Genomic DNA, 21,201 nt, shown 5'->3' on the forward strand with positions numbered 1-21,201 from the left:
ATCAATCATATTTATTGAACACTTACTGTGTACGGAGTACATTTAATAAACTCATTATAACAGAGTTGGTAGATACATTCCCTGCCTACAACGAGTTTACAGTCTAGAGGGGAAAACAGACATTCAGAAGTCACTGAAGTTCCTTATGAGAGCAGAAGGAAATGACCCAAGAACATGGATAGAGCTCTGTTTACTGATAGAGAGTGTGTTTTTTCCAGTTTCAACTGTCCCTGTGGCTAAGAGAAGCAGTGTAGCGTACTGGATAGAGTGGGAGTCAGAAGAACGTGGGCTCTAATCCTGGCTCTGCTACTTGCCTGCTGTGTGAACTTGGACAAGTCAATTCACTTCTCTGTGCCTCAGTTACCTCATCTGTAATATAGGAATTAAGACTGTGCGATGCAAGTGGGACAGGTACTGTGTCCTACCTGATTAGCTTGTACCTACCCCAGTGCTTAGTACAGTGCCTTAGTAAGCGCTTAACAAATAGCATAAAAAACAGCGTCTAATCTCCCTCTTTTGGGAGAATATGGATGGATAGGCTAGGCGGCAACATTCTGGGGACTGTGCTAACTAGAGAGCTGCTGTTCCTATCCCACTCTTTTCTAGTAGCTTGAGCTAGCCCTGGTACTTCTGCAGGCCAACTGAATGTTCACAGTCCAGTCCAATCAATCAATAGTATTTCCTGAGTACTTACTGTGTGTAGAGCACTGTACTAAGGGGTCAGAAGAGTATAATACAACTGAGTTGTTAGACATATTCCCTGCCCCCAGTGAGCTTACAGTCTAGAGGGGGAGAAAGACATTAAGATAAATATATTTTGGATATGTACATAACTGCTTTGGGGTTGAGTGTGGGGTGAAGGGTATAGATCCAAGTGCAACCGTGATACACAAGGGAGGAGTAGGAGAAATAAGGGCCTAGTTGGGGAAGGCCTCTTGGAGGAGATGTGATTTTAATCAGGCTTTGAAGGAGCCTACTGGGTAAGCTGGGCTCTCCAAGGAGTTCAGAGGCTACAGCCTTTCCCTTTCCTGCTGGCACCGGCTTCAGGAGCCACCAGACTTGAAAAGGCTAAAAAGCAACTGTTGAGTGGGATCCAGTGGGAGCTGCATAGGAGAAGACATGTGGAATCTAGTCCCTGAAACAAAAACCACCCAGACAAACCCCTTCCCTGCCTCAAGGAGGAAGGGAGGGAACCTAAAGAGCTTTTTGGGATGAGAATAGGGAAAAGCGACAGCATGGGCAATTGTAGGTGGGACAGGAGCAAAGTTGGATCAAATATCCAGACTTGAATGCTAACATTTTGATTAAATTTAGTCATTGCTAATTTGAATAAGCAATATGAGACTACAGTTAATTGATGGTAATTATGTCCTTGGATTAATGGAGTCATCTGAGCGGGTTCATGGGAGGGGGAATTAAAAAAGGAAGGGGGGTAGAAGAGAGGTGTTTTATTCAGCTCTATTACAGAGCAAACTCACTTTGGCCATTGTCAAGTGTTTCCTGTTTATGCCAAAATTTTCTTTTTCCGGGAATCTAGCACTCTGCCCGGCTCTAACTCGCTTAACGTATTGTGGGATAGAAGGAGAGAGAAAAATGGAAGGGAGGGACTGAAGCAGGTAAAAGCAGACTATAAAATGACCATAACCGCATTGAGAAATCAAAAGATCAAGTCAGAAAAGCCATGAAATACTAGAGATGTCTATGCAGGAGTGAGGTGTTGCTCCTTATAGAAAGAACAGGGCATTAAAATCATTATCGTGACACAGTTTAGGCATCCTAATTCTATGATTCTTGCAGGTCCACAAATAAAGGTTGGGAAATTGGCTCCCTGGAGAATGGGACTCAGATCTGATGGCTCATTATTCCCAATCGTCTAGCCTCACTGTCTCTATATCAATTCCCTCCTATTGCCTTCTCCTTTCTCCATGACATGATGGCTACAAAATTCCTCCTGCTCTCCACATATAATATTTAAACCTTTTGGCAGCCTCAACAACAGAGTTTAACCAGTTGTCAGTAGCATAAAGAGGAGGATCCTAAATGATCTTCCCATCAACTTATAAACACATAAATGCACAAATTTGGTGAGGGGTAGGAAATCCAGAAATCTCACAAAATCAGCCCTCATAGTAGAATGAAAACAGAGAAAAAGTAATGATGATACCTTTCTCTCTCCCATCCCCCACAAAAAAATGATGGCCCACTGGCACATTGCTACGACTGTGAGGGTACTGTATTGTTGCCTAATTAAACTGCATTTTTGGCCGAGGACTGTCCATTGCCACATTCTGTCATGTGTGTAAGCATATAACCATGTGCCACCAAACCAGAGCAAAGAGGGCACCAAGTTTGCAAGCACGTAAAGCAGAAATCTGCACTTTGGGACATATGCTCTGTGCCCTAGGTGAATACTCACTATGATTTCTGGGGAAGTGTCTAACAGTTTGTGAAGTGAGGGGGGAATGAAGAAAATGACCTCATTACCACCTTCAAGATCAGTAGTCACAGTTGGATGAATTTTGCCCCATCTCAAATCAGAGGTTTCAGAGAGATGGGGCATCAGGGGGCCAGTGATTTCCTATGTGCCCCAAAGAGTCCACATTTGCCGAGTGGGGGTTGGGGGAGGCGGGAGGCTGGTTTGAGAGACTGTGTTCAGCACCGATTAAATGCTAAAGTGCTGTTCTTTTTCCTTGCTTTCTCCTCAAACCCATCTGTTTAGGAAAGGGGCGAAGAGATCACAGGGCTTCTGGTACAGAAACTGTAGGTATACGTCTCTCACGGGGATTTCAACATGACCCCGCCCTGGTTATTAGGTCTCTTTGTTTCAAGGACTACCTCTAATCCAGTGATTAGATATGAAATGTTGGCAGCACAAGCTTCCCTAAAAAAAATTCCGTCATGGGTAACCCAAATCAAATGTTTTCAATAAAATGCTTCCTGAAAATGGATTTCATAAGATCTACTCTTCTGAAGTCAATCTATTTTAAGCTCTGGTTAAGAGTCCCTGTTCTTCCTCCCCGCCCCCCCCCCCCCCATTTTCCGGCACAATGTAAATCAGCTCCTAAATGTGTGTGTCTCAAAAAAAAAAAAAGGAAGAAAGAAATTCTGTAAATCAAAGAATATATCTTCAAACAAGCCATTTCTTTTTTCTTTTATTATCTCTCTTTTTTGTGTGTAATGAAACAAATCCACAAGTGAATATTCCACCCGCTCTGCTCCTGCAAAGACATTGCTTGATCCGGGAGAAAGAATTTAACAAACAAGCTCTGGGGAAGAGCAATGTAATTTCTGCGAGCAGGAAGCTGCCTACCGCCTGGCTGGTTGACTTTGTTCAGGGGGTAGGAAATTCCGAGGGAAGGGGTTTGGCAAAGCCACTGGAAATGATGCATATGGCAGCCAGCAATGAGCTCTACCGGGAATGTTGAGGGGGCCTTACACCTCAACTGGATGATTTGAGAAAATAAAAATTGAGTATAGTCCCATGAGGGAAGGATAAAAAAAACACAAAACAACTTTCAAGAGGGAAGATAGATGGGAAAGGAAGAAAAGACTTTTAATGACAATGGTACATATATGATGATTTGCTTATTTTCCTAAATTTTGCCATGCAAGCTTGCTGGGTGTATTCCTGTTCCTGGAATTTCCCCAACTGCTCTAAAGTTGAATATAACCTTGAAAAGAAGTGAGGGGAACTTTCTGTAATTTTAAATCCTAACCATCTATACTGCCATTCAGACTCTTGTTTAACAACACTCTTGTTTAACCAATCCTATGAGGTGTCTTTGCAGCCCTGAAAGTCTGATGGGACTTATACTGGCCGCACAAGTCTGAATCATTATATCAAAGTCAGTCATATTTAATATGCTTCCCAGAAGAGCTGAGACAAAGTCAGTACATAGTCTCCAGCTGTGCTCAAATCTGCAATTTCAATTAAAATACTGAGCTCCGATGCTTGGATTTTCACACTGATTTCAAGCCATTTCTCTAAACGTCCTATGTTATATAGGTATGTCCTCCAGTAAGAGTAGATTCCTGATATCTGCTGTGGGGACATGTATATATATGTATCTATATATACATACACACTACCTTATAACCCAGACTGAGATGAAATGTAGGCACCAGAGAAACCAGCTCCATCCAAGGGGTATGAGAGAGCCCAAGGTCCCAGTTAGGCCATGGGAAAAGAAAATGTGTCCTACTCCAAGCTCTCTTTCCTCTCCTGTGAGAGCTTGACTGATCTAAACATTCCTCTGTAGAGAGGGGGGAGATCCTTTCCTCCTCTCTGGATCCACTCGCCCCACTCTGGTGGTCCTGCCTGTGGGGATCATGGCACTGAGCCAAAGGAAGGCAGAGGGAAAGGCACTTCTCCCCTGAGCTCCCTGGGGAGCCCTGCAAACCTGGTTCAGCACCACATTCTCTGGCTCCGTCCTTCTCCTGGCCCTGCTGGTCTTTTCAAAGCCTGGGGTCCTCCCCGCCCCTTCCCCTCAGCTGTCCAAGAGATTGTCCATTCCCCAAATACTAAATCTGGCAAGGATATTTCTGAATCAATGCCAATGAGAAGAGTGTCTGGGCTGGGGGCAGTGCTGCTGAGAGGCAGAGTGTAGACTCTGAGGCCAAAGGCCAACTCCCTACCCCAGCCCACTGTTCCATGGCCTTCCCCCAGCTGCAGCCCCATCCTCTTTTGTTCCCCTTTCATTCTGCTGACCCTGTAAAGTCTACCCATATCAGCTGACCACCTTGGACCACAGAAGTGAAGTGGCATAGGAAACAAGCCTTAGGAAAGGTGGCAAGGAAACCCAGAGAGGAGGTCTCCCCTGTGCTGCTTGGGATACTGCCATCACCCCAGGTGAAGCAATTGCAGGTTGGAAGGCTCCCATGTTGTTGGGCCTAAAGAGGCCAAGTGCTGAGCTCATGACCCCAGTGGGGGGATGTTTCTTCTATGTGCCAGCCCAGTTACTACTCATCACTACTCAACAACATCTCAGTCTGGCTCTCCTGTCATCCTACCAAAAACTTTGAGGACTTTCCATCCCACCCCATATCCACCCTAATCTGAGGCCTTTGTGACCTCACCTGTGTTCAACTCGGCCCCAACATCAGGCCACAAGGGAAGCAGCCTTCTGCAGTCGGCAGAAAAGCATTTGGCAGAAGCTCTACAGGAGAAGGAGACTCACTTTGGTCACTGGCTTGGCCCCAGGGCCTCTGATTGGTGAGATGGACTGCCAGAAGTTGGGAGCTGGTGGGGGGGGGGGCGGTTGGGGATGGGAGGGTTGGGGAGAAGGGGGTTGGTGGGGGTGCTAATAAGAATGAGGAAAAAGAAGAGCATCGGCTCTTCTGGAAAGCTACACAAAAAAGGGATGGCGGTAAGGTCCCATTTCCATCTCACTGACAATCCTTATGCTCTTGAAGCACAGTTGCCCCAAGATACCCAGCCAGGTGACTCCATGTCAAGCACCTAGCCTAACAGGTGAATAAAATCCAGGATCCCCCAGCAGTTTCCTCACAGAGGGTTCATCCAATTCAATGAGGAGTTTGGGGTAAAGATGTCTGTTTGGAAGTTTTCATGATTTCCTTCCTTTCCAAGTGTTTGGAGTAAAAGGACTTTTGAACCTGTCACCTGTGACAGTCACTCTGGTGACATTGCTTGTAAAGAACCAGTGCAGCACTCTGATGCAAGGAGCAGGGGAGAAGAGGGGTGACCCTCATGACTTAGCAGACTTTTAAAAACATTTTCCAATTGTTGGGTTATACAATTGGGTTGTTCATGTTGTATTATACATGTCTGGTGTTCACTTTTAAACATCTGCATCCCTGTATGTACCCTGTACTTGATTCGGTTTCCGGAATGAAGACAGAAGGGCTCGAGCTCGTGACCTACACCAAAATAGTTCAAAAGCAACTTGCAAACCAACGCCTTTCCCTTCTTTCTTTGCCTCCGTGCCTCCATGCTACGATGTCAATCCAGTCAGCACTAAAGTGGCTTTTCCCAAGCAAGCACATGGAAATTCCCTCAGATAATAAAAGTCCAAATATGGTTTTACAAAACCTGTCAAAATGCTGAGCATGGAAAAAGGGTAATTTTTGGAGAGGTAGGAGGTTCGCAGAACCGAAATCACAACTCACCTTCTACCTTTCGCAACATTTTTCCAGTCCTCTATTATTCGCCTGAAATCATCTCGTTTACAGAAAATATTTGTTTGCACTATTAGTTGGTACTGGAGTTAATTACTCAATGTGTTAACGTGGAGTAATATGTATAAAAGTAGGATCAGTGTTTATTGTGTGGGTGAGCTGTTGAGCGGTGCTTGAATAAACTGCAATTAGGGTTAGATAGAGATTAATTAACATGTGAGTGGCAAGGTGTAAAATAGTTTCCAACCCTCCACTTCAATATAATCTGCAGGCGAGGAAAGAGAAGTTTGTGAAAGCTAATTAAATACTTTCATAAAAGCCAGGGTATTGACTAAGATTTGGAAAGAGGCACATTACCAAACACTTGTTTTTATCCAAATGTTTTCTTTCTGGAGGCTCTATAATAGGTAGCACTCCATTGTGATGCAGGGAGAACAGGGAAAGATGGCTAATGCAATCACTAAAAACCTCTTAGGGATGAGAAACAAGTCCACGTGAAGCTTTTCAGTCCGGTTTTGCCTTCGGTCGAACCGACCTTCGAGCTGCAGAGAAGATCTGCAGATGCCCAATTTGAAAAGGGGGAGCAAAGAAAGAGGGGTAGGGGGCAGGACTGCGGCAAAAAAATAAAAATGTAAGGGAGAAAAAGCCCGAGTAGCAATCCTTCGCTTTAAAAAAGACTGTCGTATCTGTTTGTGGGGTCGTGTGTGCTTGTGTCATATTTTTGTTTTGTTTCATGGGGAAGATTTTGGGGGAAGAATCAGTCTGCAAAGGACAACATACGTGCACGCATCGGATAGCCAGAGCCAATTCCCGAATCCGTTTCCCACAGATATCAGAAGGAAAGAAATTCAACCATTAGGAAGGAAGACGGGAAAAGCGCTAGGAAAATCGGCATTCCCAAACCCCACAGACGTCTCTTCTCATTAAAACCGGCTGAACGGGACCTGGGACATAGCTCCTTGCTGAGCCCCTTATTGAGGGGGAGAAACCTCTTGCCGAAATTAACTGGAAACCCTACATCGAGAATTTCAGGGGAGATGTGGGAGCCACTGAGTCTTGATGGGGGGGCAAGCTGCAATCGGACCGGCTAATTCACACACCACTCTCCCGCTAGTTCGGAAATTGTCATTTTACCTTTTTCCCTCCTCTCACTCTCATGCACTCTATCACGTTCTCCCTACCCTGTCAAGTCACATTTTATGTAAAAGGTAAAGGCAGACGAAGGGAAAAGAAAAGTAAGGGGAGAGAAAGAAAGGGAGGATTTGACGAGAATTATTAAAACAAGATTTTTCTATGTCCTGATATCTAGTATTGAGCTCAGGTTTGCAGATTCTGGAAGCGTCCCATCCATCGTTCAGTGTTCGAGGTGCGAGGTCCAGAGTCCGAATCCCCCAAGTGGATGAGGGCTAGACTGAAATGTTTACTTATGATTAGATATTATATGAGTCTAGATGCCTCTGTATACTGAGACATATATGTACATATACATATATAACAAAATCGTCCAGACTCCTTTCCGTGTTTGCTCGCGTTATGTCCATCGTAATCCTCTTAAAGCTCATTGTCATGTAAAAACCGTGCTAGTAAGATATCATTGTCCGGCGAACAAAACCTGCCAAACTTTTGAAAACCCCGCACTTCTTCACCTCCCTTAACTTGCTTTTCTCTCTCTTTTTTTGCCCCCCCAACAACAGACACCATCATCTCGGACCACTTTTGGTTGCTGTTGGGAGCAAACTGGCAGTTGAAAGTGCAAACGGAGTCTCTTTCAGAGGAGTTTGTTTCTCGGGCTTGTTGTGATACGCAGGTGAAGTGGTCTGCAAACAGATGAATTCAGCTCCTCCAAACGGAGAGAGAAGCAGTCTGTCATTGTGTGCCGCGCACAAAACGCTGAATTCCTCCGAACTTTCTTAAGGCCTGGCTAGACAGGGGTCTTTTCTTCGCTTTGCTTTTACCTCTGGCCACATAAGTCTCTGCTCCCGCCCTCCACACCCCCCGCCTCCCCTTTACCCCTTCTCCAACCTCTTCTCCCTCCCTCCTGGCCCCCCTCTCTCCCCTCTGATAATCCTTCTCTTTATTTTAGAAAAACACAAAACCAGGTTCCACGCGGTGCTTTAGTGGCTAAAAGTGAAAGAGCTGCTTTGGCAGAATTGAGCTCTATGAATCACCTCGGAAAATTGGTTCTGCTGAATGGCCTTAGGAGGAAAAACGTTTAATAAGATCCAGGGGAGGTTCTGCCGGTTCAATCTGCTCCTTAAACAGGTGGAAATTGGACTTTCTCAATTATACAAACAGTAAGTACACATCTGAGGGGAGAGTCTCCTCTCCAAAGCCGTCTAGTTCATCTCTTAGCCTCAGATCAGATAGAGAGCACAATTTTTAATTAGAAACACTGTGAGCCATGATCACTATGTTTGATTGATTAGGAAATCAAGTAATATTTTTGGTAAATGGAGAGTTTCCTCTCCAGGATCATAAATAGAAATCTAAGGACACACGGTATACACAATTATGCTATATATTTCCGATCTATCACTCTTTAACATTATTTTTAACGTCTATCAGCACGGCGAGACTTCTCCCTCATTTAAAAAAATCCGAGATTATTGCTTTAATATAATGTTTTATTTAAAAAAATCGCTCCCCGAACAATACGACCGTGTCCATGCGCCACATCCTAATTAGATAATTATAATTTGCGCGTGTTTTGAGCTAGAGACCGCTCCGTGGGTAAGTGACAATTTATTATAACGATGCCGAGATCAATTGCAGTGAGGATTAGGGCCACCTCAAAGATTAGAGGGACGCCCAATGACCATTTGGGGTTGCAGACCTGACCCTTGTACACACCCAGCCCTTTGGCTGCCTTTCTATCCTTTCCCCTAACCATCCTCCAAAATCTTCAAGAATTGCTGCAGTCACGAAAAGTTGTGAATCATGCAAGCGAGTCTGCCTTTTTTTTGCGCTGGCAAAAGGATAACGATCTCCCTCTCTCTCTCTCTCTCTCTTCCTCTCCCTCTTTCTCTCTCTCCCCCCCCCCCCCAACCCCCTCGCTTTCCAAATGGCTCTCACTTTCCCGAGGGGAGCAGAGATGCACGAAGCGAACTGTATACATTAAACTTTTAAGGCTGCTGCTGCTGGCTGCTGGCTGGCCTCAGTCGGAGCAGGAAACACAGGGGTTGCTGCGATGCTACAACGCTCATGTCATTCTGCTTCAAGTGACTTCATGTGATGTCAGCTAAATGTAAAAGACAGTGGATCTCACGCGGAGGGGAAGATGTTTGCTATCAAAATGTGACAGTGTAGCCACGCTGCATGGTTTGACTGCATCTCCTCGGCGCTGAGGGAAAAGGTAACATTGATTTCCATCTTTTTAACTTTGTTCTCCTCTCTCCTCGTTTCCAGTTCGGCTGTCAATTAACGGGCTACATAGATAGGAGTGAGGGTGGGTGTTTTGTTGTTGTTCTCTCCCTTTTTCTTATTTTTGAACATTCAAGATTTAAAAAGAAATAAACGGATAAGATCTAGGCCGGTCTGTTACTTTTGTGTGTTCCGATTAATGAGCAGAAATCTGGTACCCTTGGGTCCCATTGTTCTTCGCTCTATTCATTTGAATGTAAATGGGGGACATGGCCCGGACAAGGTGCTTATTACATTGATGTGTGTTCCTGCCTTTTCTGGAATGCAGACTTAGACCCGATTGACTTCGCCGGGGCGGCTGCTTCCTCCCCCACCCCTCCCCTCAACCCCTTCACCTCCCCCCCTGCCAACACCGCCAACTTTCCTCGGAGATGGCCAGCTCAGCTTCCCTCGAGACCGTGGTCCCTTCTTCTTGCCCCCGGACCGGAGCCACCACAGGCACCCCCAAGACCCTGGCCTTCTCCATTGAGAGGATCATGGCCAAGACGTCGGAGCCCAAACCGTCCTTCGAACCCCGGCCCGGGGACCCGGAGGCGGACGCCACCGGCAAGAAGCTGATCAACCTCTGCTCACCCCTGCCCTGCATGGTACCCATCCAGCCCCTGGGCTACGAGATGCCGTCCAAGACTTTGCTCAACTATTCGGAACTGTGGAAAAACAGTCTACGAGGAGGTGGAGGAGGGAGCGGCGGGTCCGGCGGCGGCGGCAGCAGCAGCAGCAGCGGCAGCGTGGGGCCCGTCTGCGGCTCCAGCGGTTTGTGCAAAAGCAGCTGTGGCATGTGCTGCAAAGCGGAGCTAAGCCTGGGCCCGGCCGTGCTGCCCACCGGACGGGTCATCAAGCCCCAGGTGATCAACCAGGCTGTGGGGCTGCCGGCCAACGGGTCCCTCTACTATTTCAACTATCTGGAATCCTCGGCCTACCCGCAGTCGGACCTCCTCAACAGCCACCTCTTCCCCTCCAGTATTCTCAGTGCGCAGGCCCCAGTCTCCTTGGCCGCCCACCAGAAGCTCTTCCTGCTGGAGAACGCTAAGCTGGCCAGTCTGGCGGCAGACAAGTTCTCCCACCCTCCTTACCCCCACAAGGAGCGCCTGCCCGGCCAGCTGGACCAAGTGATGAAAGAGAACACGACGCTGAGCGTCGACAGGGCCGGGGCCAAGAGCCACCATGGCAAGCTGGCCGGGAGCTCCTCCGACGGCAAGCCCAAAAACTTCACCTGCGAAGTGTGTGGCAAGGTGAGGCGAGAGCGAGGGGCAGGAGAATGGGGACAGCCCAGAGTCCACAAAGGCTTGGGCTGCCCCTCCAGCCCACGCTCCAGGGACCCAGGTGTCCCGTCTCCCAGCTTGTCGCTCCAGGTGGCGCCTGAGATGCGGAGGACCAGACGAGGGGGGCCCGGAACTGGGTGGGGAGACATTCTGGAGGTGGCATGAGGTGACTCCATGCCCCGTGTCGTGTTGCCCCCGTAGGTGTTTAACGCGCATTATAACCTCACTCGCCACATGCCGGTCCACACGGGAGCCAGGCCGTTTGTCTGCAAGGTGTGCGGCAAGGGCTTTCGGCAAGCCAGCACCCTATGCCGACACAAAATCATCCACACCCAGGTACGTGTCCCACACCGCGCCGCGACCCGCACCCCGTACCCCGGCTACGCTGGTTGGGAGTTCCACTCCCGCTTGTAAAGGAGGGCGGATGGGCAAACCCGGCTAGTTCTGGGAACGAGGTTGAAGCCAAAGCTTCCCTCCTCATAGTCCTCTCCCCAATTTTGCGGCCACTCTGCCTCTCCTCAACCTCTTCCTCTCTCTCCTCCTCCTCCTCCTCCTCCTCCTCCTCCTCCTCCTCCTCCTCCCCCAACCCTTTGCTCCCCTCCCTTCCCTCTCCCCCTCAACCCGTCCCGCAACCTCAGGAAAAGCCTCACAAGTGTAACCAGTGCGGGAAAGCCTTCAACAGGAGCTCCACACTCAACACCCACATCCGAATTCACGCCGGTTACAAGCCTTTCGTGTGCGAATTCTGCGGCAAGGGCTTTCATCAGAAAGGTATTAACCGGGAGGAAGGGAAGGACGGAGGGAGGGAGGGCGACGAGGCGGCCCGGGGATCGTCTCGGTGTGGATGCTTCTTAGATGATTAGCTGCTTAGAGACGGGCTTTCCTGGGGGAGTTTAAGGAGGTGGGGGGGTGAGGCGGAGAAGGGGAGATGCATCCTCATCTCTTTAGAGTCGGGTTTACCTGGTAAGCGTTCGTCTCCTGGAGGAGATGGTTGTTGTGTCAGTGATAGAGCGGGGGGTTGTTGGATGGGCGGGACGGGGTGAAGCGTAGGATAGGATAGACCCCTAGAAATAGCTAATTTTGGAGACTTTATGCCCATTTAAAAAATCCTAACAAGGCTTCTGAGACTGATGACCCACTTCATGGGGAATTTGCAAAAGGGAACTCTGGACAGGACGGCATGAGTACAGGCTTGGGGTTTGGAAGGGAGAGAAAGTCGGAGGGTAGGGGAGCCCCCAGCGGCGATGTTTCTACCGAGGATGGATCAAGTGTGGCTACAGCCTAAGGACTCGGTGCGCTGATCCATTTAATGATCTACCTACTCGCGGAAATTAGCAGTTCAGATGCGGCGAGACCGCACAGGCGCATATTTTGGCTTTAAAATGTAATTTTATCACGTTGAGGGAAGGTTCAGAGTCTAAGGATGATGTGAACCTGAAGCTACGCAACCGAGTTTCTGGCTTTTCCAAATAAAGGGTTTGAAGGGGGGGGGGGGGGGGGGAACGACAGAGAGAGAGAGCGAGAGAGAGAGAGAGAGCGAGCGAGCGCTACTTTTAAAAAAAGGTATGGAGAGCGGAGGGAAACTAATACAGGCTCTTCGATTTGGTGTGGGTCAGGACACTGACCCTTTCTCTAATTTTTTAATTTGTCGGTAGTGTGCTGTCCTGGCTTGACACAGAAGAAGTTTGACAACTTCTTGACTCTCACTTGTAGGAAAGGGACTAATGAAGCATTTCACTAACATGCTTTCTCCGGGCAACAGAACGGAACGTAAAGCTCCCAAATTCCCTTTAACTCAACTCTTCTCCACTCCTACCTTCAGACTCCCTGGAATAACTCGATTTTCCTTCCCTGTCCCCCCCTTTTTTTTTTCTTTTGTAGGAAACTATAAAAATCACAAATTGACCCACAGTGGAGAAAAACAGTACAAGTGCACCATCTGTAACAAGGCCTTCCATCAGATTTATAACTTGACTTTTCATATGCACACCCACAATGACAAGAAGCCTTTCACTTGCGGCACTTGTGGGAAAGGATTTTGCAGAAACTTTGATTTAAAGAAACACGTAAGGAAGCTCCACGACAGCGTAGCCCCCGCCGCCCCCACTTCCAAAGATCTCCCGCGGACTGTGCAAAGTTGAAAGTTGCGGCTCTTGCTTTTCCGCCCCTCTCTCCCCTTCGCAAATCTGAGATATAAACTTATTTCTAAGATTTAAAAAATATAGCAAAGAGGCTAGACCTATTTATCCAAACCAGCATATTTTTGAAAGCTAAGCGTATACCGATTAATAGCAAGCATAACTGTGCAAATACATGCGTCTCCCACATTTGTATGTAAACGAAACTTATTTAAAGTACTTCAACTCTACATTGATGGAGACTTTTTTTTTTGTAGCCTGTTTTAACATAACTTTTCACAATGGCCTAATATAACAGAGTGTGCCAGCAGATCATTCTTTCTACATTTCTGTAAATTTAAATTTTAATGTACAATCGAATAAGGAATATATATGATACAATAAACGAAATCGATTAGTATGAGTGTTTTCCTCCCCTCTACACTTGTTTAGAGGGACCTTTGAATTTCTCATCGAAAATGAGGATAAAGGAGGTTTTTGTGGTATTATATCTATATCTTTATATGTAGGCGATTGAACCGGGGACCAACGGTTACAACATCACGCCTAAAGAATCGTCTGTATGTCAAAACCACCAGGACATCAGTTTTAAGGAAACCTGTTGGACCCGAAATACAAAGTCTTGTGTCAGCCCTTAAAATAGGTTTAGGTTTCAATTAAGTAATTTGAATTTAACCCGCTGAGGAAGAAAAAACAACAATAACACTTCTAAGCGATTTTTCTGTCAAGAAATCTAAGAAAAGGGAAAATGAATACGGTAGCATGTGGCTTACAGTTAACCCTTCTTATGGAAAGGTGGGCTGTTGGTTTTATTTGATTTATTATTAAGGATTTTGGGAAAATTCTTTATAGTTCGTGGACAAATACACGTCTGATTGTGTAAGCACCTGCTGAATTGCTTTTGATTGAGAACTAGCAAGGAATATTTAACGGGAGGCGGACTGGGGACGGGGGTGGGACAATTTTGTGTGTATGTGTGTGTGTTTGTGGATGCGTAACTATGTCTATATAATATTCAACTGCGCACATTTCTGCCAATTCATTCTCAACCACGGACACCCGCTTTACTGCAGACCCGGATTATATGTCTACAGGGATGAGTCGAGGCAGGCTGATATTTTCTGGTCGGGCAGACAGCTTGGAAAGTTTCACCGGTAGAGCTTCTTAAGTATGTATTCAAAAAGAAATTTCCTTCTCCTTCCCTAGACCACCCCCCCCCCCCCGCCTCGCCCCTTCCCTACCCCTCTCCTCCTCTCATGGAGGAAATCTTAAAATTTTGCCCCACCCTTACCCTGCTTTCTTTTTAAGGCAATGGTGCTTCGAGAGAAGCCAAGGGCGAAGCCCTAGAAGGAAATCTGGATCCCCGATACTTTTTAAAAGCAGGGAAAATCAAAGGGATCAAATAATACCCTTCTCCTTCCCCTCCCGACGCCGCCCCCCGCCCCCATCATGCCTCCAATCATCGGATGAAGGTAGAGAAATATCTATCGGATCCCCTCCTGTTTCTACCTCTTTTCCCACCTCCTCCCTTCCCATGCCGTTCTGAGCGTCCAGAAACTGATCAAAGCTCAGCTCACTCCCCCTCTTCACTATCTCCTAATATTTGGGTTGCTCCACTCTCCCCTCATTTACATTTACTATCATCATCAGTAGTAGTAGTAATAATAATAAATACTAACAAAAACAAAACGCAAAAGAAAACCGGGCACTTGGGAGAGTAGGACTTTCTCCCATCCAGCCGAATTAAATCTCATGAAAATGCAGGATAATTGTGGTTTTCATAATATAACATGTCACCTTTTGGTCCCTTAATTAAGACACATTTAAACAATTTCCTGAATAGCTATCTTTTTCTTGAATGCTGATGAAATGATCTCACGCTTGCTTTCTGAGTAATGACCCAAATTAAGAGAGAAAACAGAGACCCTTCAAACCGCATTACATTAATCACCTAATCATTCCCAGGAGGTGGGCCGGCCACATGAACCCTTTTTGATCAGAATATGGATAATCAAGTACTTGGATTACATCAACGGCGCCTTTTGCATCCTCCTCCCCCCACCCCCTACTTTTAATATCTAAGCGTCTATTCAGCCCACGTCTTTTGGAACAATATTATTCTATGGGAGAAAAGAAATTCAGATTGCCTTCCACGGGCGTGCTGCTCAATCCAAGCTTGCCAATGAGAAGGAAAATAAGCGGGATACGGTTCGTCTGGCTGGGGACCGGGAAGGGGGTGAACAGCGTTTCCCACTGAAGAGATAGAGGCTGAATGTTGCGAGACAGAGAGCCGACTCCAAGTGGATTTCGAGTGGATACAGGAGGGCGATGACAGCGCTATCCGGGCCAAAAGAAGGAGCAGGGGAGAGGTAGAATAATTGGGTTTGGGGGTCAGCTCAGTGAGTTAAGGGCAGAGCCATCTGATTTGTACTTTTGGAAATGAAAAAAGTTCAAGTGGAAAAGTTGAAAGTACTCTCTTCTTTCCTAGTGTCCCTCTCCCCAGCTTTCTGCTTCCTCAGTTTTTCTTTCTCCTTTCCTTCCACTTTCCTATTTTGTCCTTTCTATTGTTTCCTTTAAATAATAAAAAGGTAGCCTGAGAAGACTACATCACAAACCTGACTTCTAATAACACATTGAATATCTTTTCATATAAACCTGTAAAATAATGATGTGGGATTTTTATCTATTTTATTTCATTCCCAAAAAAGGCAGGCATCACACCGTTCCTCCAAGCAGCCGGTTGCCTCTGTCAAAGACAGAATACTGGACTAGATGGACCATTGGCCAGGCGAAGTAACAGCATTGTTTATGGTCTTGTGTTGTTACTGCCATCCTAGTCAGAAGTCACTTTTCTTACCTGCCAAGTACACACTATATGCATTTCCAACAATGGGACGAGCTGATATCTGACTGGGAACTTTCAGCTTCGGAAGGAAAGATGTGCAACAGCTTGGAGAATATTAAGCCCTAATACTTACTACTGGAGATTCTCTGGGGTCTGATTTTCTCCATACACCATACATTTTCCAGTTAGTTGTTTAACTATAAATCTACTGTTACTTGTTTTAACACCAACCTTGTCAGTCCAACCCACCCTGAGAAGGTGTAATTTCACATGTATTGAAATTGAAGGTAAAACAGAATGCACCTCTTCCCTTTCCACAAATAATAATAATAATAATGGTATTTTCTCTCCTTTTGTTTTCCACCGAATAGTTGGCTGTTCCCTTGGGTTTTAGTGATGTCCGTTCTGCTTTGGTATGGGTTTATAAAGAATTCCTTAACTTGAAACATTGTGTGAGGCAGAAGAAGCCCTGTGCCTGAGTCTGACTTTCATAACCAACCTAAAGTGCTGAAAAGGAGACAGTCTGACAGTATTCAGGGAATCACCTCTCTAAGATTCTTAGTTATTCATCAGGCGGGGGAACTGTTAGGTGAAAGGCTTTGTTTTGTGCAGAATTTTATTCTTTTAATATTAAACAGTTTGGATGACTTGTAGTTTGCAATATTAGTAAATCACTTAAACAAGGTAGTCATCAGCTGCATATTAATACTTTAACGTTGATTAAATTGTATAGACCACACTTAAAACATACTAAAGACTAAATGGCGGGGGAGGGGAATTCTGTAACAGACACAAAAAAAGACTCCAATTATCTTTTCCCCTACAAGATGTTTCTTCTGTCCATGACTGCTCACACTTCAGCAATCTTGCCAGCAAGACTCAAAAAAAAAAAAAGCCAAAAACCTTTTCCAAAGCCGCAGCCTCCGAACACAACAGATTGAACAGTCCTGTTGCCTGAGGCGGGTTAAGGGTTCCTCTATGTAAAGAATGACACTTAAAAGTTGCCAGCATCCAGACACATTTTTTGGTGCACACTTGCTTTGCCTTGCTGCTTGTGTGTATGTGTGTATACACCCTTTATTCCTTCTCCAGCCCACCAAATGCTAATCGGCTTCCTGAGCCAATTCCCTCCCCTGATGAAGAGGTGAACGGTAGAGCAGGGAGGGCAACAGCAGGCCCAGGTGTGCTAGAAGTGAATGGGACTAGGGATAAGGGGGATTGGGGGGAGAGGAGGGGGTAAGGCAGGAGCCTTGAGAAAATGCTGGGAAGTAAACAACCTCAAGGCAGCTGCGTTGCCCTTTTCCCTGCACTTCACTCAAACGTCTGAGCAACCAGTTTGCTCCTAGAAACATGTTAATTGCCAACGGAGCTCATTAAGGCATGCACATGCAAAACACAGCGAGAAAGATTAAATGGACAAAAGCGCAATAATGAACTGTCAACAATCGAGCCCATCTACACGACCAGGATCACTCAAGAATGAGGCATTTAGAGGCAACAAAGGATTGTCTGGGACAGGAAGAAAGGACGACCTAGACTTTTGTTTAGTCAACACAATTGATTACAAATGAGAGATTAACAGGATAGCTTCAGATTTTTTTTAAGGAGGCAGAAAAGAAAAGTCCAATTAAGTCCACCGAATGTTAACTACATTGCTTTCCATGCTTAGTCCAAAAGAAATTCTCATTAAACCATCCCTGGCGATCCCTTTTGGAAAGTAATTTGTCTCCCTGATGGAGCAGAGAAAGGGAGTCGTGTAAAAGAAAGCGTTAGTTCTTGGCACAATGAGCTTAGGAGACACACTGGAAAGAGCCAAAGGGGGAGTTAATGAGCATCTGACAAGCGGTTTGGATCTAGTCCTGGAGAATAGTGATGAAAAGATGGAATTGGCCAACAACTATTCTTTATATCAAACATAAAAAGGCCAATCTGAAACAGGGCTGCTCAAAGCTTGTTGAAAGTACATTGCACAAGAAAAGAAAACTATGGGCAGGCCCCACTGTGGACTGTGTGAAGAACTCAACTAGCCAATGGCTGGGAAATGCAATGCTATGCTCTTATTCAGGTGCCTAAGAATATAGATTGGACCCTGTCAAGTCCTCAACTCAACTAACCTAGAAGTCAAAGAATATCCAATCACTTAAGCCTCTGAGGAGGAGCCTGGGTGGAGCTCTCTTCCTCTTTTATTTCTCCTTCATGGCACCTTGAGGGAAGAGTCACAGTACTGAAAGAAAGTGATACCAGCCAGACTCTCCCATTCTCTTGAACAGCCATGATTCTGGTAATTAGCGATACACATTCACCAGGCAATTCCTCCTCTTCCCCCAGAGCCATAGAGGTTTCTAGAGGCACCATATGCCACTGCACTCAGTCAGAGTAACTCAATCAAACCAACCCCGCCCCCGCCCTTTATCCACCCATTCAAAAACCCTACACATCAGGTGATTGCTGTAGACAATAATACCCAGTGGAAGAGGAGCTGTAAGAAAGCTAAGACTTTTGTCACATGGCTGGTTTGTTGTCAGGTCATAGAGCATTCATATTTCAGTAGCATCATCTAACTTGAAGAAGGAATTGATTTTATATAGACAGTACTCAAACTATTAAGTTGAGTTGGTCTTAGTTGCCATATGCATAATCTTATTTAAATAAATGGACTCACCCACTTTTAACCAGCAGATATGTTGCCCCTTGAGGTTGCTTGGTTCCTCTACTAAAACTGTCACCAGAAACAGTGCATTAGGTAGAAGAAAAGCCCTGGGTGGTTAAGAAATCCAGGACCTGTTTCACATTTTCCTAGTGGCTGCTAAGGGATCCTGCATATTATTTGATCTCTGGGTGTCTATTTCTCTTGGTCTGTGAACTAAGGAAAAATGGCCCACAACAGCAGAATTCAGAGAAAATTGATAAGCACTTAGAGGTCCACGGTATTAACTTTTAAAATTCCAGTTCTGGGAAATATTTGGCAAAACTATTCCCATTAGATTGTAAGCTCCTTCTTTAGGTCATACTTCACATAAAGGCAGGAATCATGTTTTTTGTGTCTTTTGCAGATTCTCCAAGCACTTCATACAGTGCTCTGTGTACGGATATGAATATGGCGATGCCCATACATTTCTAATATATAACTCTCTCATGATAGTAAGAGCTCTGGAAATAAGGCAAAGTAAAATAATTGGTATAGAAATTCAACTTAAGACCTGTCCCCGAACTTTGTATATGTTGAAATAGAATGGAAGGAAGTGATCTGTGATGGTGAGGCGTGGTGTTTTTAATGGGGTGAAATGCCAAGCATTAGACTTTCTCTTTAAGACATATGATTTTCAGCCAACTAATTTCAGGTATGACTGGTTTTAGTATGTTTCAAATCTGGACCACACCCAGTTTGATTAATCTTTATTTTTCTTTTTATACTTGCAAGTTCCAGTTATTCAATTGTTTTCCCTCAAAGAGATTTGAAAGATAATTCCAACAGAACACTCAATGGGGTGTATAGGAGATTGGAAATTATTATATTTGAGTTCCATCTTTTTCTTCAAAATAACCAAATTTATATCTGGGGGCATCTCAACATCCTCCTTTCAGCCCCTATAATGTGTGGCTGACCTTAACTCTTTAGGCTGAGGAGATTGTTAATGTATTGGATACTTGTCTTTTTTAGATAGCAGGTTTCAATATAACAAAGTATTTTGTTAAGTCTTCCTCAGTCACCTCTTGGCCTGGTCAAGATTCACTTTAAAAAGGAAAACAATTTGAAAAGAACAGCATCAGCCTGTAGAAATTTGCCAAAGGATCAGATGGAGTTGTTTCTTTAGACGTGACAGATGTCCATGTGGCACGCAAGTGGTTAGTATATATTAGCTGGCGTTAACATTAAATGTAGAGGTAAGCCCATTTCAGAGGGCTGAAGTATTACCAAACAGGCCGGCAGTGTTCTTCAGAAATTCAGAGGAAAATCAAGCACTCCCTACTCAACTCCACGGGTCAGAAGGTTAACCCTCCTTTAATACCTCAGGCAGACAAGTTGCACTGCCATCCTGTGGTAAAACAAGCATTGCTGCATTTAAAATTCCTTAATGACCCTATAAACTAATAGACCAATGTCAACATGAACTAAAGTCCTTTCTTTGAATTAATCAACCTGAACCTAATAAAATAATCCATGTGCTCCAGAGAATCAATTTGTTTACATAACAGTTATCTGCCTATGCTCAGGAGATGGCTTTCTATTCTAAAGCGTAAACATAACACAGACCTTAGGAATAAAACTGCCCGGACACAGAAACAAAAGCCAAACTTCCCCATTATGTTGCATAGAAATTGATCAAACTAACAAATTTTATAGAAAGAGATGTAGCTGCCATGTTTTAAAGACTTCATTTTTCAGCCAAGTCTCCAGATGGGATCATAAAAGCAACACATCTATGACTTAAATGTGACTGTTTAACGGTTATATTGGGTAGGCCATATTTTCTACAAGGAGGTGGTTGCTTGTCTTAGGAACTTGAGACTCCTAACACACGCTTTGGATGATAACTTTCCTGGATCTCTCTTCTCAAAATAACCATTGTAACAGACAGTACAGGACACGATTATTTCATGGATTTACTTAATTCACAAAATGCTGAAATGTTAGTCACGTACTGGTACCACTGAACCACAAGCCTAAGCTTAAGCTTTCTTTTCACTTTTACTCCTTTGTATTAGCACATCTGAAGCTAAAAAGACCATTTGGTTAGTTTTTCTTCAGATGTCCAAGAGAGCAAACCTTAGCATATATTATATGATTCCCTTATTTTGGGCTTTAAAATAATTTTCCCAAGAGGCATTTACATGTTTAGAAATTAGATACACTTGTCATATATCCAAACAGACATTGACAAACCCCAAACCCAAGAACCATTTAACACATCTTCACAATGTCAGAGAACTGAAATAGACCAATGTCAGTGGACTGCAAATAAGTTTACCCTCATTTTTTTAGAAATAGTTCTACAAATAGCATTTCATTATTCCTTCCAACAACCCTTTGGTGTTGGAATCACTCATTACACTCTTTTGCAGAAAAATGAATTGCATCTAATGTAGAAAGCACATTGATAGAAAAACCAAGAGTACAGAAGTCTCTCTCTGCCCCTCATGGCATTGAAAAAGATGCTTACCTATCACAACAATGGCACAGACTATGCAGAAGAAGCAATGCAGAAGTCAAATAATTTGTAAGTATTCTCTCCAACTTGAAATACATCTTTCAGGCAATGGCTTTGTTAAGAATTTAACTTTGTCTAGAAATTCCACCTATATAAAAATGATGGACAGTGCATGTAAGTGTAAAATTCCCAGGTCTCTTGGCTCTGTAATTATGTTGGTAAAAATCAGTCATGGTCTCCTGTATGGATCA

General features: G+C 44.9%; 1 protein-coding gene across 1 annotated transcript; it reads left to right on the forward strand.

Moving 5' to 3' along the window:
- Nucleotides 1-9,877: 9,877 nt before the first annotated feature.
- Nucleotides 9,878-13,355, forward strand: FEZF2 (FEZ family zinc finger 2). Its single transcript, XM_029051597.1, has 4 exons — nt 9,878-10,787; nt 11,019-11,153; nt 11,456-11,588; nt 12,699-13,355. Exons 1-4 carry the CDS (start codon nt 9,927-9,929, stop codon nt 12,956-12,958), a joined length of 1,389 nt encoding a protein of 462 aa, XP_028907430.1. The 5' UTR covers nt 9,878-9,926; the 3' UTR covers nt 12,959-13,355.
- The last annotated feature ends 7,846 nt before the right edge of the window (nt 13,356-21,201 follow it).

This window comes from Ornithorhynchus anatinus, chromosome X1 (genome assembly GCF_004115215.2).
Source record: "Ornithorhynchus anatinus isolate Pmale09 chromosome X1, mOrnAna1.pri.v4, whole genome shotgun sequence".
In the NCBI taxonomy this organism is placed as follows: Eukaryota; Metazoa; Chordata; class Mammalia; order Monotremata; family Ornithorhynchidae; genus Ornithorhynchus; species Ornithorhynchus anatinus.